This window comes from Suricata suricatta, chromosome 17 (genome assembly GCF_006229205.1).
Source record: "Suricata suricatta isolate VVHF042 chromosome 17, meerkat_22Aug2017_6uvM2_HiC, whole genome shotgun sequence".
Taxonomy (NCBI): Eukaryota; Metazoa; Chordata; class Mammalia; order Carnivora; family Herpestidae; genus Suricata; species Suricata suricatta.
Window position 1 is genome coordinate 10,018,857 of NC_043716.1, and position 18,094 is coordinate 10,036,950.

At 52.9% G+C, this 18,094-nt stretch overlaps 1 protein-coding gene across 4 annotated transcripts in view; it reads right to left on the bottom strand.

Annotated features, from left to right (window-relative positions):
• EPN2 (epsin 2) overlaps positions 1 to 18,094 on the bottom strand; it is an 80,353-nt gene that overhangs the window by 18,390 nt on the left and 43,869 nt on the right. For 3 of the 4 annotated variants that reach the window (XM_029929056.1, XM_029929054.1, XM_029929055.1), the window contains 3 exons: positions 3,990 to 4,102; positions 1,598 to 1,690; positions 571 to 745 (listed from right to left, as the gene is read on the bottom strand). In XM_029929056.1, coding sequence (XP_029784916.1) covers positions 571 to 745; positions 1,598 to 1,690; positions 3,990 to 4,102 — 381 coding nt within the window. Of the gene's footprint in view, positions 1 to 570; positions 746 to 1,597; positions 1,691 to 3,989; positions 4,103 to 6,012; positions 6,123 to 18,094 lie in introns of those variants that run through there. The other variant, XM_029929057.1, reaches the window with a different exon arrangement.

Consider the following 18,094-nt stretch of genomic DNA (forward strand, 5'->3'; position numbering starts at 1 on the left):
GCCCAGGATTTCTACCCACATTAAACCGATTGTGCCACACTCATGTTTCACATCTCCGGCCACAGATTCTCCTACAGCTGGCATTAAAAAGAACTTGAAAATATTCACTTAGCCTAGTAAACTGACTCACTATTGCTTTATGTAATAGATGGGAAGAATTACACATATGCATCCTCTTTTCATTAGAATCACAGTCAGCACATCATAATTTCCAGCTACATACTGGTTTCTTAACCTGGGGTGCTGGGTGCAATGCTGAGGCTCAGAGGGTTGACACATGTCCCAGAAAGGGGACCAGCCACTTCTAACTCATGCGGGAAGCAGAGGGGAAGTCGGCTTTCCCTCTACCAAAGCAGAAAACCATTCAAAACAGAAAGAGAGCCCTGTGCTGCGGTCCTCAGGAGGTCTTTAATGGACATGATAGTTGGGGACTGGAGAAGCCTGGACACTCACCACCAAAGGCCTGCCTCACTCCCACCCCCAGAATGGGGGAGAAAGCAAGGGGCTCTGCCCTACTGCCCCTCACACATCCAGCAGGAGGGCACGGGAGACACGGAGGCGGGTATTTACCGAACGATGGCCAGGGGTCTGAAGTGCTGGCTGGGGCCGCCGGCCCGCCCCAGGGGTTTGTCTGGTTGGCTGAGGCTGACCGGCCCCAGGGCTCTGCTTTCTGGGCAGCATGCCCCGAGCTGGGGAGCGCGTCCATTAAGTCCAACAGAGTGGTCTGCTGTGGGTGGGAGCCATGCTTTTGAGACAAAGAGAAGGGGACAGGTTTTACTTTGCCACAGTTACAGCAAATATCCCCGTGTTAACCATAAATAGTGTTCATGCCTCTTAGGAGGAGAAGCCCTCTGGGAGGGGGCAAGAGGAAACTGAGCTGCCCATCCCGCCAACCGCCTCACAAAACCACTTCCCAGTGCAGCCCAGGCTCCACCCACACCAAATGCCCCGCCCACTCGCAAAGGTCCTCAGGGCTTCCCAGAAGGACCCAGGTTTTGCCCAGGCTGCAGCCTCCCTGCAGAATGCTGTCCCCACTGACCCACCATGCTGTCCTGGGCTGCCAGTCATCACCTGGGGCCCATGCCCCACCCCACCCCAGCTGCCACCAGGGACCCTGTGGCACTGTGACACGGGAGATCAGTGGAACCGCTGGCCCTGTGTCTTCTGACTGGACAGTGGTCACCTCAGGTTTTGAGCAGGCAGCCTGGTGTAGAGCAAGGCTGATGACAGCAGTGAAAATGGGCACTAGCGAGGGCATACCCCGTGCCAGGAATTTGTTCCAAAGCACTTGACGCTTGGCTATGTAAGGGTTGCCAGGACCGCCTGGCTACTATGGTGCCCATTTGCGGGGGGAGGAAACTGAAGCCCTGGTTAACAGAGGCCGTGCTCGTCTGCTTTGGGGCCATTCTCAAAGAGCCTCGGGAGTGAGGGCTGGGGCGGGCATCTCTTACATCCTAGGCTCACTCGTGCCCAGCACGGCCTGACGAGAAGTGTTTGTTGAGTGAAGAGAAAAAACAGGCCTTGGGGAGAAGGCACGTTAGATTTGGGGCATCCCTCCAATGACCGCGAACCCTTACCTTCCCCGAGAAGCACTTACCTCTTTCTTTTTTGGAACTTTAACTGTGTCTCTCCGGCTTTCTTCTAGGGCCATCTGTAATCTGAGGTCGTCACCCCGCCGGAGGCGCTCTTCCTGTTGAGGACAATGGGACCCGGAGCTGACTGAGACTGTACTAACATCATGGCACAGAGCAAAGCAACGCAAAAGTGTAGTGCGCGGTATTTGGAAAGGAGACCGGGAAACGACGTGTAAAACATGGCTACGCGTCCATCCAGAGGTACAGCCCACAGGGCTCCACCCCCACCCAGCGTGTGTGGCGACCTTGGTTTTGGGGTCCCACCAGGGAGACAGGTGCAGGCACTGCCAGCTTTGGGAAAGGGGACACTCAGTCTCAAAATGAAAATGGCCTTATGCTTTTAATTATAGAGCAACAAGCCTCCATATAAAATATAAAAGTCTGACAGCCCAGAAAGGAATTAGAAAAGAAGATGAAAATCACTTATCACTGCACCTCCCACAGCGCATGCTTACAGAAAATGGCTGCATGTTTATTTCTAGGATTTCAAACAGAAACGACTCATTATATAGTTAGGCCTCCAACAACATGGGCATCCGGGGCTCCAGCCCCTGCCCCTGCACAAAAATCCACATATAAATCTGACTCCTCAGGGTGCCTGGGTGGCTCAGTTGGCTGAGCATCCGACTTCACTCAGGTCAAGATCTCGCAGTTTGTGGGTTCGAGCCCTGCATCGGGTTCTGTGCTGACAGCTCAGAGCCTAGAGCCTGCTTCACATTCTGTGTCTCCCTCTCTCTCTGCCCCTCCCCAACTCGTGCTCTGTCTCTGTCTCAAAAATAAACCAAAACTAAATAAATAAATAAATAAATAAATAAATAAATAAATATGACTCCTCAAAAATTTAACTACTTTACTCAGACTCTCTTTCAAAATAAATAAACTTAGAAAAAGATTTTACCTACTAATAGCCAACTGTTGACTGGAACAGAGTCACTTAATGCATATTCTGTATACGCTTCATATGGTGTCTTACTATAATACAGCTAGAGGAAAGAAAGTGTTATTAAGAAAATAAGAAAGAGGTGATATATTTACAGTATTTCTTGAGAAGAATCTACACAAGTGGACCCACACAGTCTAAACCTGTGTTGCTCAAAGGTCACCTGTATTTAATTTACATTCATTGTTTTATTTAAAAAATTTTAATGTTTATTTTTTTAATGTTAGAGAGAGAGAATGAATGAGAGAGAGAGGGGCAGACAGAGCGGGGAGACACAGACTCTCAAACAGGCTCCAGGCTCCAGGCTCTGAGCTGTCAGCACAGAGCCCGATGCAGGGCTCGAACTCATGAACTGTGAGTTCATGACCTGAGCTGAAGGCAGATGCTTAACCGACTGAGCCACCCAGGCGCCCCAACATATTTATTTAAGGCAAAGTCACCCTATGCAAAAGACTGGGTTGCCCTAGCTTTTACATAATAATAAAATAAAAATAAATTCATTATCTTCGTTTATTATAAATGTGATAAATCACAGAGATGAGTTATTAACTAAAATGGGCTCCAATGGTCCATCTGTCCCTGTATTCCTGCACCTTCTTCCTGGGCTGTCAGTGACAGAGCCGGGCACCCACAGGGACAGACTTAATGGCGGTGTGTGTCCTGCTGTGCACAGAGAGGCCGAGCAAAGTCATCCACTACTGCTGGCCTGGGGTTTCCAGCTACAGCAACACAAGTCAGGCTGGGCCGGCCACCACTGCACCCCCATGGTATTGTCCCTAGTATCTGTCCCTACACGTCAGTTCTGGGTGAGACGGAGCCTTGCACTACCTGACTCAGTCTACCCTCCCTAACCCAAGATCAGCAGGGACAGCCCTGATCACAGCTTTGAAAGGTCATTTCCACCATGCCTTTCCCTCCTTCTCCGTGTTAAAGTAACGCATATGATTATTAGAGAAAAACAGGAACTGAAAACAATTACAACTACACACACTTCCGTCATCTAAACACAATAAGCATTCTATTACCTGCAGCTCTTCCTTCTCCCCTTTCCGGGGCTCAGAGCTCTGGATCCATCTCACCAAACCGCCCTCCCAGGGGACTGAGCCCCGCTGCGCGCCCACAGGCCTTTCACTGAAGGGCTGTGGATACCCAGAGGGGACCATGCCGCTTGCTGTGTGTGGGGAAGTGTTTCTGGGGAGCGCTTCTCATCGCTCACAAAAGGCTCCCTACATGGAACAGCACAGGCCCCCTCCCTGACTGGGGACCGTGGCCCCTCAAAGCCCCATCTCAGGAAATGCACCCAGAACATCGAAACACGGAGTGCCAAGCCTGCTCGGTGCCGCGCCCGGCCCCGCCCCCACCGCGCCCGGCCCCGCCCCCACCGCACGACAGGCCCCGCCCCGCCTGGCACCCACCTGCTCCGCTACCTCCCTGCTCATGGCCAGGGCCAGCTGCAGCTGCAGCTCCTCTTCCCCGCTCGTCTGGGGCCGGGCCTGTTCCAGCTCGGAGGACACCCTCGGGGAGGTGGCTGCAGGGGAAAGGCAGAGTCACCACAGGCAGAGGGCAGGCTCACGCTCACCAGGTACCCGGTCGAACCACACCCGCTCCCCACCTCACACCCATGGGGTCGGGCTGTGCCCGACGACACGGGCGCTGCGCAGGAAAGGTTCCTGACTATTGCAAGGTTAAAATCTAGTCACATCAAGCCCAGAGTCTCAATTACAGGAGCCACGTGGCCTCTGTCAAGGAAAGGCCTTCAGGTGCGAGCCCAATGGTCAGGCCTCACCAGGATGAAAACCTCAGTCTTTGCCTCCGGTCTGCACTCCTTCAAAGAGAGAATCTAAGTTGTTTGCTTTGACAAGATCAAAAGTACTGTTCTTGAAAAGCTGGTTCAAAGAATGTCACTCAAACAAGCACAGGGCTATCTGTGGACTGAGAACTTCACCTGAGACTCCACAACATTAAAGAATCTCACTTTGTATCTCATGGTGGTAAAGACCTTGGGAAATGAAGCTCACATGTTTCTGGGCAACCCTGAAAGTTTGTTTTCTAAGTAAAACGGTGCGCTGACTTGGGAAAGCCACATTTTTGCTATCCGCAGTTAGCTACTGTAAACACTTGAGAGCGGCTCTTGGGAAGACGGCTCTCACCGAAGGGACAGGTGTGGACTCGGATGGCTGTGGACTCCTGGTGGATGCAAGGAGCCTCCAGGAAAGAAAGGAGAGTTGCCAGGCGGGGCCATCAGGGTGTTCGTGCACCGGGGAGCGTAGGGTTCTCCAGAAACAGGGCATAAAGCTTTGGGAGCATGTGCCTACCTCTGCCTCCACCCCAGGAGAGGGTCCATAGCGTCTCTGAAGGCCTCAAAGCCAGGCCCCACTGCTGGAAAGGTCTGGAACCACACTCCATCCTCCCTCTGGGCCTTCATGCGAGCCACGCCCTCGGCGCACCCAGCAACTCCTTGGGTCTCGGCTGGCTCCCCTGGCCCGGTCCTCCGGGACTGCCCTCCTCGCTGGGGCAGGGGTCAGCAGCCCCCTCTCTCCCCACCGCACTCCCCCCTCATTATGCAGTCTGGTAGATTATGCCAGAAAGTATGCTCCTTGAGGAGGGCCCAGGCCTGTCTTCTCACCACTGCATCCATCCTCACAGTTTGGCAGAGCAGCTGACAAACTCCCACTGGAACCATGAGGCGAGGAAGCATGCACAGATGGATGGACGGATGGACAGACAGATGGAGAATTCGATCTCATGGCGGATGGGGAGTTGTTTGAAAATGCTCTAATTGTGTATCAGTTTTCTTCTGTCTTTCATTCTCTCCGTTCCAGCAAATCCAACCACCAGGGCTCGCTCACCCGATGCTGCTTCTGCCTAAAACCCCAATCTAAACTTGCTTCTTAGGACCTGCCTCTTTGGGAGGAAGTAAAAGGTCAGGAATGATTCCTGACAGATGAGGTTGCTAGTTGGCTCGGCTCTGGCCAGGGAAAGAGAGCTAGACACAGAGTCACAGAGATTTTCACAGAAGAGCGAGGCCAAGGCTGAAGGGGCTGGCTCTGGGCAGAGGGCAGGGTAGTGCAGGGACAGGCGGCTGGGAAGGCAAGGCTTTGTCATACAATTTTTTAAAAACACAAAACGTGCAGCGGTAAGAGTTCACTTGGCACAGTTCTGTGTTGTGAAGCACAGCGTGTCTGCTATGATTTACTATCAACCGGAAGAAACCCCCCGCAAAAAAAAAGGAAGAAAAAGAAAAAAGAAAGAAAAAAGAAACTCAGGTTGAACCCCAGCCTAGTACATTACATTTACATCTTCCAAAGTATTTCCTTTAAAAATAAAGCTAGATGGTAGTAAAATGGAACATCAAATCCATTTGATCATTTGACTCATTAATAATATGCCAAACACAAGGATATTTTTGATGGTGATGCTTTTGTCCCCACATCTCACCTATGCCAATAACAGTGCTCAGGCTTGGGCATCCTTAGACTCCAGAAGCAAAGATGATGTCACCATCCAGACTGCTGGATACAAAAGAAGCCACAGTTTTGGGGAATGGCTCTGGAGGACCACTCAGCTGAGCGTGCACGGCCCCCCAACCCTTCACCACTCAGGCTGCGTGTTCCAGCCTCTTTCCGGGTCATCTCTGAGGCTTGCTTCACCGAATTCTGTTTATAACAAACCCAGCACACTCGACATCCTCCATCCACTACCAGATGGCAACAGGGAGTCAATAAAGAAGACCCATATCCCATCCCATACCCCAAAACAGTGCTAAGTGCTCTGAAAAATGAGCCCCGTCCTGGCAGGGAATGCTGCCACATGGCCGCCCTGCCACAGCACCCCAGTCAGCTCGGCTGGGGACGAACGGGATGGATGGAGCCCTGAACGGGGCCCTTCGAGAAAAGAAACGAGGCCACGCTTGTCCTCCGAGCCTTTCGGCACATCTGCAAGGCCAGACTGGCCTCCAATGCAAATGCCCACCTGAATGTCTGCCATAACTGACTGCTGGGATGATGCACGGCCAGCACGTACGGAAATAGCTTACCACATCAATGTGGAAACTAAAGACAAAGGGTATTCCCCTAAATGCTGTGGTTTTCACGAACGGATGTATGGCTCTCAGTTCCGCAGATGGCAGAATTCACAGCCACCAGCCCCGAATATCAGCTGAGCGGCACACAGCGGTCTCCGCTGTGAGGGAGGATTCCAGCGGAGACATTTGCCTTAGTGACAGCAGCTCAGCCCCACAAAGGGCTTCTTGTCCCCGGGCACATGACAGCGAACACAGATGTGCTTGTGAGATGGGCCTGAAAGGACCCTTCCGACCACCTGGGCCTGGCCCTGCTCGGAGGCCCCGGGGCTCCACAGTTCCCAGGGACTCAGAAAAAACAAGTGCCCGAGAGGCTGTGTTCTCACCCCACCACCGTCCGGAGGGAAGAATGGCAACTGTTCGTGTAGGCTAGTGACTGATGGCATCAGGGCCACAACGACGTCACCCTTCTCCCGGATCCCACCTGGACAAGCTTAAAGTCCTCGCTTGCTAAGACCAAGAATTATAAACGTAGCTGCGCCTCAATTTTACCCTTTCTGGCCCGTTATATTGGCTGAGAAGGCCAAGGGGAAAGACTGAAGAGGAAGCCTACAAAAGCCAACTTTTCTTTCAAAATACAGGCCAAGAGGAAGACCAAGAAACACCTCCCACTGCAGACAGACGAGAGTCTCTGGCAGTCACTCCACCCCACGGCTCCAGGGGCGCCGGGCCAAGTGTGGGTGCCCACACCCCGGGCTTCAGGAAGGATCTGGGTTCCCAAATGTGCTCCTAAAGCAAAAACTAGAAGATTTTCTAACAAAGAAGCTTTGGCTGACCAACCTCAGGCAATTTTAAAAGAAGAAATTGAAGCAGTCAAGGTAATCGGAAAACAGGAAATCACTTCTCAGGCCATTTCACTATTTTCCAAGAAAGGACTTCTATGCAATCACATTGATTAAAGGGAAGACACTGTGGGACACACGACCTTACAGTAAGCAGCTCTGCGTGGTGAGCAGCATGACTCCTGGTAACGCTCTCCAGTGCGTGAGCCTCACACACGGTGACGGCCTGGTCTCCATGTGTCCCCAGCTGATGCTGGGCACACAAGGCACGTCTGACAACCCGGGAAGAATGGAAGGTCACTAGGCCTCAGGGGCCTGAGAAGACCCCATCGGAGTCTGAGCACCGCTGCCACCATTTATAGCGTGCCTGTTGGCTGACCCGGAAACTGGGGTTCAAATCCTGTCCCCACCACTAACTAGCAGTGGGACCATGTGCAAATGGCCTGACCTCCCTGGGCTTCTGTGAAATGGAGACCAGCGGGGCTCGTGGGAAGGGTCAGAAGCGCCCAACACCCGGCTGGCTCTCCCCTGAAAATCACCTTACCCCAGGGCCCTGTGCACTCCGCTCCGCCCCAAGGCCACCACACCACCTAGGGGCCGACTGGCAGGCACTCCCATCTCCACCACACGGAGGCCTCGCACCCCGCTGTGCCCTGGTCCTTCCCAGGCTTCTGTGGGAATAGCACTGGTGCCAGGGTCCTTTGAGGGAGGGCCTGGGAGACAGATCCTGAGCCCAGGGCCAGCTTCCAGCCTCCAGTGACCAGTGCCCCGGGCCAGCTAAGTTCCTCCCTCATCGCTGAACTGCAGTCAAGTGCTTACTGGATCTTTCTCAATGTGGTGACATCTTCTTGTGGCTCCATGGGCCACTTCCTGAATCGGCAATGACACCTTGGCCACCCCCACGCAGCAGCCTGGCCTGAGCTGAGACTTCTAAACCTGTTCCCCACAGAAGACCCTCCAGGGCCTTCCTCTCACCTCTTCACAGGGAGGAGCAAGAAAGGTTGCTTTAGGTCAAATGAGATGCATTATGAAAAAACAAGTTCGGATCACCCCAGATAACATTAAAGAGAAAAAATACAGATACATGGTTGGAAAAGCCAAAAAAAAAAGGGGGGGATGGGGGAAGGGGTGCCTGGTGGCTCAGTGAGTTAAGCATTCAACTTCGGTTCAAGTCATAATCTCATGGGTTCGGGGGTTCAAGCCCCGTGTTGGGCTCCGTGCTGACAGCTCAGAGCCTGGACCCTGCTTCAGATTCTGTGTCTCCCTCTCTCTCTGCCCCCGCCACCCAAAGTAAATAAAACATTAAAAAAACTGAAAACAAGAAGTACAAGATGAAAAGTGCACCATGTACCACAATCAGGTCATGTTCAGGGCAAAAGCGGGGAGGGGGCTGTGACCTCACGACAAAGGGACAAACCATAGTTCCCCCCCCAACCATGCTGTGGGTACCCTCTGCCTGTGACATGACATCACCCACCTCTTATGACAGTTTGGGCAAAATCTTGGATTGGATTCCAATCTAGACGCAAAATTGGCTCCCAGTTCACAGAACGACAGGATGAGGACGGAGCCAAACACCGCATCACGCAGCAGAGGGACGGACCCCGGTGAAGGAAGGCTCTAGGGACCACCGGCCCAGGGTCCGAGTGTATTAAGTGAGGTCAGGAGAAAGGGAAACCTGTTGCAATCAGACAGACCAAAGGCACAGGACAATCGGATGCAACACACGGTCCTGGGATGGTCTCAGTGTAGACAGATCAGCTGCAAGGCGCTCTGGGCACAGCCGACAAAACTGAATATGGAGGGTGCGGGTGTGCTGGTTCTGGAAGGTGCGGCAGGGGCCCCATGGCTCCCTCCTCAGGAAGACACACACAGAACATTTACCGGTGGAATGTGATGATGCCCGTGCCTATTTTTAAACAGTTCAGCATAAAAGGAAGTGGGAGCCACGCCTCTCATCCTGCCCCCATTCCTCTCCCCAGAGGAAACAGCTGTTGACATTTTCTTGTGATTCTACCCAGAAAAAACATTTAATGCCTACTCCGTGTGGATATGCGTGGGTGCACTTTTCTGGCATTTACGCACAGGGAAGCACGTCCATTCCTGACACGTGCGCCTGACCTGGGCAGAGGGTTTTCCACACGAGATGCAGCCCAGCGTGGAGAGCGGGTCTGAGGGCTTGATCTGGGCCCTGCCTGCCACTTCTCAGCATGTGGCCTTGGCCGAGGTGGCTAATCCTCTGCAGAATGGAGACAGAGTGCCTGCCTCCTACTTGTGGGAATGCAGTGAGCTCCTCTGTGAAAAGCACTGAGACGTGGAGACCCGGGCCTGGCGCATGGCACCCGTACAACTCACACTAGTACCTCAGTGACGCCTCAGTCCAACTTACAGACTTGGCGGAGGCTCAGAGGTGACCTCCCTTGCCCAAGGTCACCCAGCCAGTGAGAGACAAAGTGTGACCTGTAAGGCCTAGTTATTGGTTATCGCCCTGATTTCACAGAGGAGGGAACTAGGGTCCAGAGACACAAAGCCACATCTCAGGGCCGAATGCCATGCTTCTTGCTCCAGCACCCTGAAGGGGCTCCGAGACTCAGTCTCTACACTCAACAGACACCGTACCTGCACCCCTCCAGGTCTGAGGAAAGTCCCCTTCCTCCTGGAGCCGGTGCGCTAGTAAGGAGGGACAACACGTGAATAAAGAGGGCAGTGTGGGGCACCATCAGCTAAGTGTCCCACTTGTGGTCTTAGCTCAGGTCTTGATCTCAGGGTTGTGAGTTCAAGCCCAGTATTGGGCTCTGTGGGCTCTGCAACAGGCATGAAGCTGACTTTTGAAAGGAAAGAAGGGAGGGAGGGAGCAAGGGGAGGGGGATCCCAGGCAGAGGAAAGGCTGCTCCAGGGTTCGGAGGTCAGGGAAGGCCTTGCTGACACACTGGAGCAGAGGCCTGAGTAGGGGAGGGAGGTCAGGCAGAGGGGAGGTGAGAGCTTCACTCGCGGGGTGGAGGCCACAGGCTGTGAGGCTGGTGAAGGCAGAGGGTGTCCAAAGGACCATGATGGAAGAGCCAAGGCGGTTCTTGGGGTCCTCGGAGGGGCTCTGGCATGTAAGCGGAGCCAGGACGCAGACTGACTGGTCCCTGGGAGCAAGAGCAGGCGCCTGGACCAGGATTTGCAGGCTTTGCAGGAAGTGAGAAGGGGCTGGATTCAGTATTCGTTTAGCTGATATTCTATTACTCTTGAAAATGTTCCTGCACCATCCAGCCTGAGGCCACAGGAGAGAATCTGTGGCCCTGGCCAGCCCAGCTGACACCTCGCATCCGAAGCAATGCTCAGGGTCAGCGCTCAGAGTGCCGCCTTCTGCCAGGGTGCTGGGGGCAGAACTGGGTCTCTCAAGAAGACATGGTGACGTCCTGACCACTGATATCTCAATGGAGACAGGGTCACTGCAGATGTTGTTAGTGAAGATGAGGTCATACTGAAGCAAGGTTGGCACTAAATCCAACATGGCTGGTATCCTGACAAGACCAAGGGGAAGAGCCCCAGGCACAGAAACACGGGGGGAGGCCAAGAAGGAAGGGGGGGGCAGGGACCAGAGCACAGCGGCTGCCAGCTGCCACCAGAAGCTAAGAAAAGCAAGGAGGAACCCTCCCCTCGATCTTGGACCTCGGGCCTCCTGGAGGTGAGACGGTCCAGACCCATCGTTCTGAGCTGCCTCAGTGGTGGCGCTCACTCGCAGCAGCTGTGAGGAGCTACCGGGTCAGAGCTCTACCCAGTGTGCATCTCAGGGTCTTCCCAGCGCCTCCCTGCACACACCGCCGTGGGCATCCTCGTCCTGCAGGGAAGGAGCCGCCACCTCTCAGCTCCAGGATGGACTCTTTACTCCCCCGGGCTGCTCATGGGCGCATCTCCTCCCAGGCACCCCAGATTACCAGCCTCCACTCAGTTCCAAGAATCCTTCAGCTCCTTCCTGTTTTTGTCTGCATCCTGCTATTCCACAAGTGGGAAAGAGAGACCCATCATCCAAAGTGTCGGCTCCAATGGCACTTCCCAAGCACATCTTCCCCCATCAGGCCAGTAAGATGCTTCTCGGGGTAGGGGTCGCTGCTGGCTTCATTCCCGGCACCCCTGGTGCCCAGAGTAGGGCCCCTCGTGGCTTTCGTCCACCTCTCTGTAATCGGTGCCTGTGCACGCTTCACCATTGGCCATCTCCTAGAACTGATGTGGCCAAAGGCTCCACAGAGGCAGGGGCCCATCGGCTTCCTTAAGGGCACTGAGCAGTTCAAACACCTGTTGGCTCATTTTCAAGTTTTGTCTCCAGTAAAAATTAAATGACTGTCACTTACAAGGGCACACCTCATTCACTCCTTACCACCACCCTGAGACACTGGTTTGCCACAGGGATAGGGAAGCTGAAACCCAGGGAGGAAGGGGGCAGAGCCAGAACAATGGCCATGGTCCTCCCCTGCAGGGCTGGAGACGGAGGCGGGGAGGGTTGGGCAGAGACAAAGGGCAGTCCTTTTATTTGTCTGCATGATTCAAAGCCCATCCCCTGTGAGAAAGAAAAGAGCAAGTCTGTGCTGTCCTCTTTGGGCCACAGATTAAACCCTCTCCATTTCAAGATCGCCAGCTTGTGAGGTAGGGTTAGGACGGCTGATCCACATTAACTTTTTCCCAGGGGTCCCCATCATTCCTGCCACTTTGTCCCTGGTGATAGTCGCTCTCTGGGTGAAGCACTGGAGGTGCCCACAGCTCTCTAGGCAGAAGCTGGGGGGGGGGGTGCGAGGCTCGGAAGCCCGCCTGGGTGGGGTACCAGTGAGTGAACGCTGGCACCACACTTGTGAGCAAGCCCAGCTTGAACCAGCAGGCCCACAATGAACTTCAGCAAAGAAGGCACTTCATTTAAAATTCAATCATAAATTTAAAATTAAGAAGTTAAATGCCTATAGCAGTTTCTTGGAGTAATATTTATAAACAGGAAACTCACTTCTAAAACGAGTATTCTGGGGCGCTTGGGTGGCTCGGTCAGTTAAGCATCCAAACCTTGACTTCAGCTCAGGTCATGAGAGCACAGTTTGTGAGTTTGAGCCCCACTTCAGGTTCTGTGCTGACAGTTTGGAGCCTGTGTGGGATTCTGTTCCCCTCTCTCTGCCCTCCCCACTTGTGCACACTCGTTCATGTGTGTGCTCCCTCTCAAAATAAAAAAATATTAAAAACAAATGTTTAAAACAAAGGAGTATTCTGATAGTAACTTCCATCTATTAGTAACAATCTTAAAAAAAAAATCACAGTACCCCCTTTGGACTCCGTGGTTGTCCACCGGAGTGCCGTCCTCCACAGCCGGGGGCCCTGCAAAGGGGCACAATTGTTTGGAAAGCATTTGCAATGTTTCAGGAGGCAGAATGATGTTCACACACTCTTCCAATTAATCTCACTTCTGGGAACTCAACACTGAAGACTACATTGAATCTAAGGAATCCTTTGAAAAGCAAGCTTTCTGCACAAAGAAGTTGACCACAGCATTATTTACACTGGTAAGAAGCTGAAAATGACCCTGATCGTAACAATCCACTTAGGGCACATTTCCTTTGTGTAGGACCGTATGTGCACAGTGTATTTGCACACGTACTTTACACAATGATCCAAGAGAGAGTACCCTTATCCCTACTTTATCAGTTCAAAGACTTCATTGGCCAAAGCTAAGTCATTTAAAGGTTTCACCTTTAAACTAGCAGTAATTGCAGGTCATGATCTCAAGGTTCATGAGTTCGAGTCCAGAGCTTGGGATTCTCTACCCTCCCACCCTCACCCCTCCTACTTGCTCTCTCTCCCAAAATAAATAAATAAACTTAAAAATATAAAATAAAAAAGAAACTAGGAGTAATTATGCAGCGACATGGAAAATGCACATAGAAAGTTAGGTGGAAAGATCAGACTGCATAATTTTATTATTTCTCCTGGGAATGCTAGCTCGCGCCGTCACACTCTGCACAGCCTGGGAACGGCTAGATGGCTTCAAAGCTCTGAGCCACCTGCCCAGCCCCCTTCCAGGCACTACACTAGGTGCCCCATAGATGTGTGTGCCTCACCTCCGCTGGAAGCCCATGAGGGACAAGGCCTCACAGCTATGAGCCCCTCAGCTGTCGGCGCTGGCCCTGGCCCACATGGGCTTCCGAAATGAGCAACTGAACAAACTTGACGTTTCGAAAACTGTGTTCTGCAAATGTCATGTCGTTATAAATGACACTTGGATACTGACCTATTGTCTGCAGAACACAAAACGTTAGATTTGTTCTGTTTTCACGGGGCACTAATCAGACCTGTGATCCAGATCTGTCAGTACAGCTGCCTTTGGGGGATGTGGGTCTTGATCTGGCCTTCAATTCCTTTCCAGATTAAGAACCTGTGTGCTTTTCCCATAACAAAACTGCACAACCGAGGGCTCGAAGCCTGCCGCGCTCACGGTCCAGGTAGCCGGACTCCAGCACTGCAAATGGCCGGGCTGTCTGGTGCGAGCAGGAGTGAATGCAGGTCCAGTATGAGGCCAGGACGAGCCAGGAAGCTCCGCCCAGTGGAATGTGGAGTGCAGCTGTTAAAATGTTTACAGGGTGTGGAGGAAGGGAGACAGTGCCTCTGTTACAATGTTAGGAGACTTTAAAAAGCAGAGCTACAAACTTGCATTTACGTGTAGGCACTCCTGGAACAGAAAATGCTTAGAAAACAGTCCAAAAGGAAATACACCAACAGGGGAAGAAGGAAGGCTGTCTTTGTGTAGTACGATTATGGGAACCGTGTCTTCCTCTTTCTGCACTTGCTACACCAACACCAATGGACACATGTTACTTTTACAATGAAAAGGCCAGCAGATCCTTAGCCCAGGTCCACCCTGCGCTCACCAGCTCATACTGAGACGGGGGCCACCGAGTGAGCTGGTCTGAAGGGTGCAGGTTATTCCCGACCGTGGACTAAGCTTTCCGCTAGCGTCAGTAGGAGGAAACTAGTTCAATCGGCACCATCAATTTCCAGCCGCTGCAAGTCCACCTGTAACTTTCTGAAAGGGCACTGCTACTGGGCATGGGCTGGAGAGAGGGAAGAACAGAAGCTTTCTGCTGAACAAAGGCTGAACGGAATGGACCACTGGAGGGACGCGGAGCAGATGACTGGAGGGACAGCGCCCAGCCCAGAGGTTCTGACTTCCAGGGTCAGACATGTGGCCCAGACTTTGGGACGTTTCAGGACACGTAAGTGCTCCTCAGCAGCCAGCCTGAGCAACTTGAGGGCAAGTGGCTTAGAGAAAAAAGAAAAGGTGGCCGGCAAAATGAGGAACAGCACTTTACTACTAGACAAATCCTGGCATCTACTAGTTGTACTGTTGCTAAACTCAACCTTAAAGCACCAAGAAACTGTGCAAATAGGTAAAGTATTTCTTTATTTCTGGAAAAGCCTATAAGATATATTTCCAATATATTTCTAATGCTTACGCCTGGGACAGACACCAAGGGAGATGAACACAACACAGTAATACCAAGAAAGGAAGGATGGACAGATGGATGGAAGCAAGGAAGAAGGAAGGAAGGAAGGAAGGAAGGGAGGAAGGGAAAGAGAAAGGAGGGAGGAAGATAGACAGATTAAGGTTTATTTAGCACCTGTTCATTCAGAAAGTGTTTGCTGAACACCTTCCCCAGGCCAGGCACTGTGCACTGAGCACAGACAAGGCTCCTGCTCTTGGAGTGTGTTTTAGTGCAGGGAGACAGAAGGAAAATGAAATAAATGATAATTTCAAATAGCAAAAAGTACTGTGAAGAAAATAAAAGAGAGTAACATGATATAAAGGGGTTATCAGTAAATTATATGGTCTCTTTTCCCATATAAAGAAAAGTCTGTCTTTAGACCTTCCTTCTTATTTTTACTTATAGAATTTTTAAATGTCCTCTTGAAGTGGACTGTTTGAAACTAGCCACTCTGGGACTGGGCGGCCATGAATCAGACACTGTCACAGCTGTGTAACTGTTATTGACCTTGACTTAAACCTTTTTCCTGTGTCATACCCCACTTACTATGAGCTTATAAACAACACTCTGTCTACCTATACTGCAGAGTCTGCTTTAAAAACAAATGGACAGAGAGGCGCCTGGGTGGCTCAGTCGAGCAAGCATCCGACTCTTGGTTTTGGCTCAGGTCATGATCTCATGGTTCGGGAGTTCGAGCCCCACGTCCAGCTGTGTGCTGACAGCTGGGAGCCTTGAGCCTGTTTCAGATTCTGTGTCTCCCTCTCTCTCTGCCCTCTCTGGCTCATGCTCTGTCTCTCAAAAATAAATAATAAACATAAAAAAAAATTTTAAACGATACAAGAAAAAAGCACCACGTGAGCTTAGCCGTACAGTCTAACAACCGTGTTACAACTGTATATGCATCTGTTTGGCGGAGTCCCAGCTCTAACCCTTAGGAGAGAGTGGGTCTGTGTCCGTATTAACAGGGTGCCCCACCCACCTCCTCAGGCAAGTGGGGGTGCAGAGGGGAAAGAGGAGGGGAGAAGATCACCTTCTGGCCGCCTCTAGCAACTGCCCACTCGAGCGGCAGCCCCGCCTGGCACATTCAGACCCACTTGGGACCCAGCCCCTGTGGCAAGAAGCAGCATCTTAAGGGTCTGACTGTCAGGCAGACCATGGTCTGTGGCCTTTACTGACCAGCCTTCTCCAAGGTTCCATCTGCACCTGAAGAGAAAGCTCCAGAGTCAGCTGCTGCCGGCGGCCTGGCACCAGCCTCTGCCGCAGGGCTGCCTGGCCAGCTGGCTAAGACACACGGGTCCCATGCGCCCCAGGGCAAGGGAAGTCAAAGGAACCCCGTCTCCCACCAGAGCCCCAGTCCATCCCCCGTGAGGAATAACGTGGCACTGGCTGGACGATCCTGAGGGCCAGGTGGCTGTCCCTAGCCTCTTCGGACACCGGGGAATCCCCTGGCTGGCAGCCACCAACCATCTCTCAGCCCTGGGCGTGTCCACACCCCCACCCCATGCCTGGGCAGTGTCACTCAGCCCTGCACCTCAGAGCTCCCCACCTCTTCCCACACTCAGGAGGCCTCAGCTGACCGAGGATCCTTCTGAGTCCACAGCCCATGAGGGCTTCCGAGGGACATGCGGCCTAGGTATGTACCTCTTTAAAATTATTATTATTATCATATATTCCCACATCCTCAAGTTTTCAAAAACAGACCTCTGTAGGACTCCCTTTCTCAGCTGCCTGATCCTTATTAAAGTGTCCTCTTGTGCGCGTGCCTGTGTCTACCTGCTCCGCTCCCGCTCCCGCTCCCGTAGTCTGGCTGGCAGGGCAGGGGCGACGGGGACTCTGGCTCACCCCCGAGGCTCCCTGCTATGGGGAAGCAGCTTCCCTGGAGAGTTCTGGAAGGCCTGTGCCCCTGGGCAACTCGCAAACACACATGCTTTCAGATTCTCCCTAACGGGCTTGAGAATGGCTGCGCACGGTGGAGAGGTGAGCTAACTGCGCCTTCCCTCCAGTCCCTCCAGTCCCTCCAGTCCCGGGGAGATCACAGGCCGGCGGGAGGCTCAGGACAGGCCCCTGCGGGCTCGCTGAGGGGATGCAGTCAGGATCAAGTGCTCCCCAGGAAGCCGTGTGCCGGCTGCTCTTAGGCCCCGCTCCACCCCCTGCACAGTGAGCACCTGGCCTCCTGGACTTCATCTGGGTCTGGGGCTGGTGGCTGAGAAGTTCAAAGCCAAATTTGGACCCAGCTCCGGCACTTACGTGGGACACTGTCCCCTTATCTTCTGTTCTTACCATTATTTTCCTCTTGCGCCCATTTCTTCTTATATCTATTTAATCCTTGGGTATCGCGTGTGTTTTGTAAGCCAACTCCAATCCTTTCTGGAGTGAAGCAAGCAAATAAATGAAATGCTCATAATCTCTGGTAATCACTTGGTGTGGGGGGCCCAGCCCTGCCTGAGGAACTCGCAGCCTGGCCTGAGGGAAGCCTGGAGCAGAGCCAAGCCCCAGGGCGGGTGAGGTGGCTGCTCCATGGGCCCAAGTGCCGGGGGTGTCACCAACACGGTGGGTCCATCAGGACAGCCGGAGAGCCGGTGGCAGGCAGCGGCAGCCCCTGCATACGAGGCACAGTGCTGCCCGCCTTGGTTCCGGGGGTTTCAGGTTGGCTCTGATTCGTTCACAGGAAACAGAGGGCAACAAGCATTTCTAGTCTGTGTTCCTTCCTTCCTCCTTCTTTTCTTTTTCTAAGAACTGGAATGCTGGGTGGGCCTGGGTGGCTCAGCTGGCTGAGTGTCCCAGTGTTGGTATCAGCTCAGGTCATGATCTCACGGTTGGTGGTGAGTTCAAGCCCTGCTTCGGGAGCCTGCTTGGGATTCTCTCTTCCTCTCTCTCTGCCCCCGCCCCTGGCCCCAGCTCATGTGTGTGCTCTCTGTCTTTCAAAATAAATTAACTTTAAAATTAAAAAAGAAAAGAATGGGAGTGCTGGCGGTTGACCTTGCACCCAGAAATGCAAGGCACCAAACACAGGACACACTCATGCCGCAGCAACGCAAGTGTGGCCCAGGCTCTGGGGGGCTGACGTGCTGGGCATTCCTTCCTCCCCTCCTCACCAGCTGCCTCCAACCATTGGACAGATGAGGGGGTGGCAGGTCCAGGTCCAGCCCTGCACA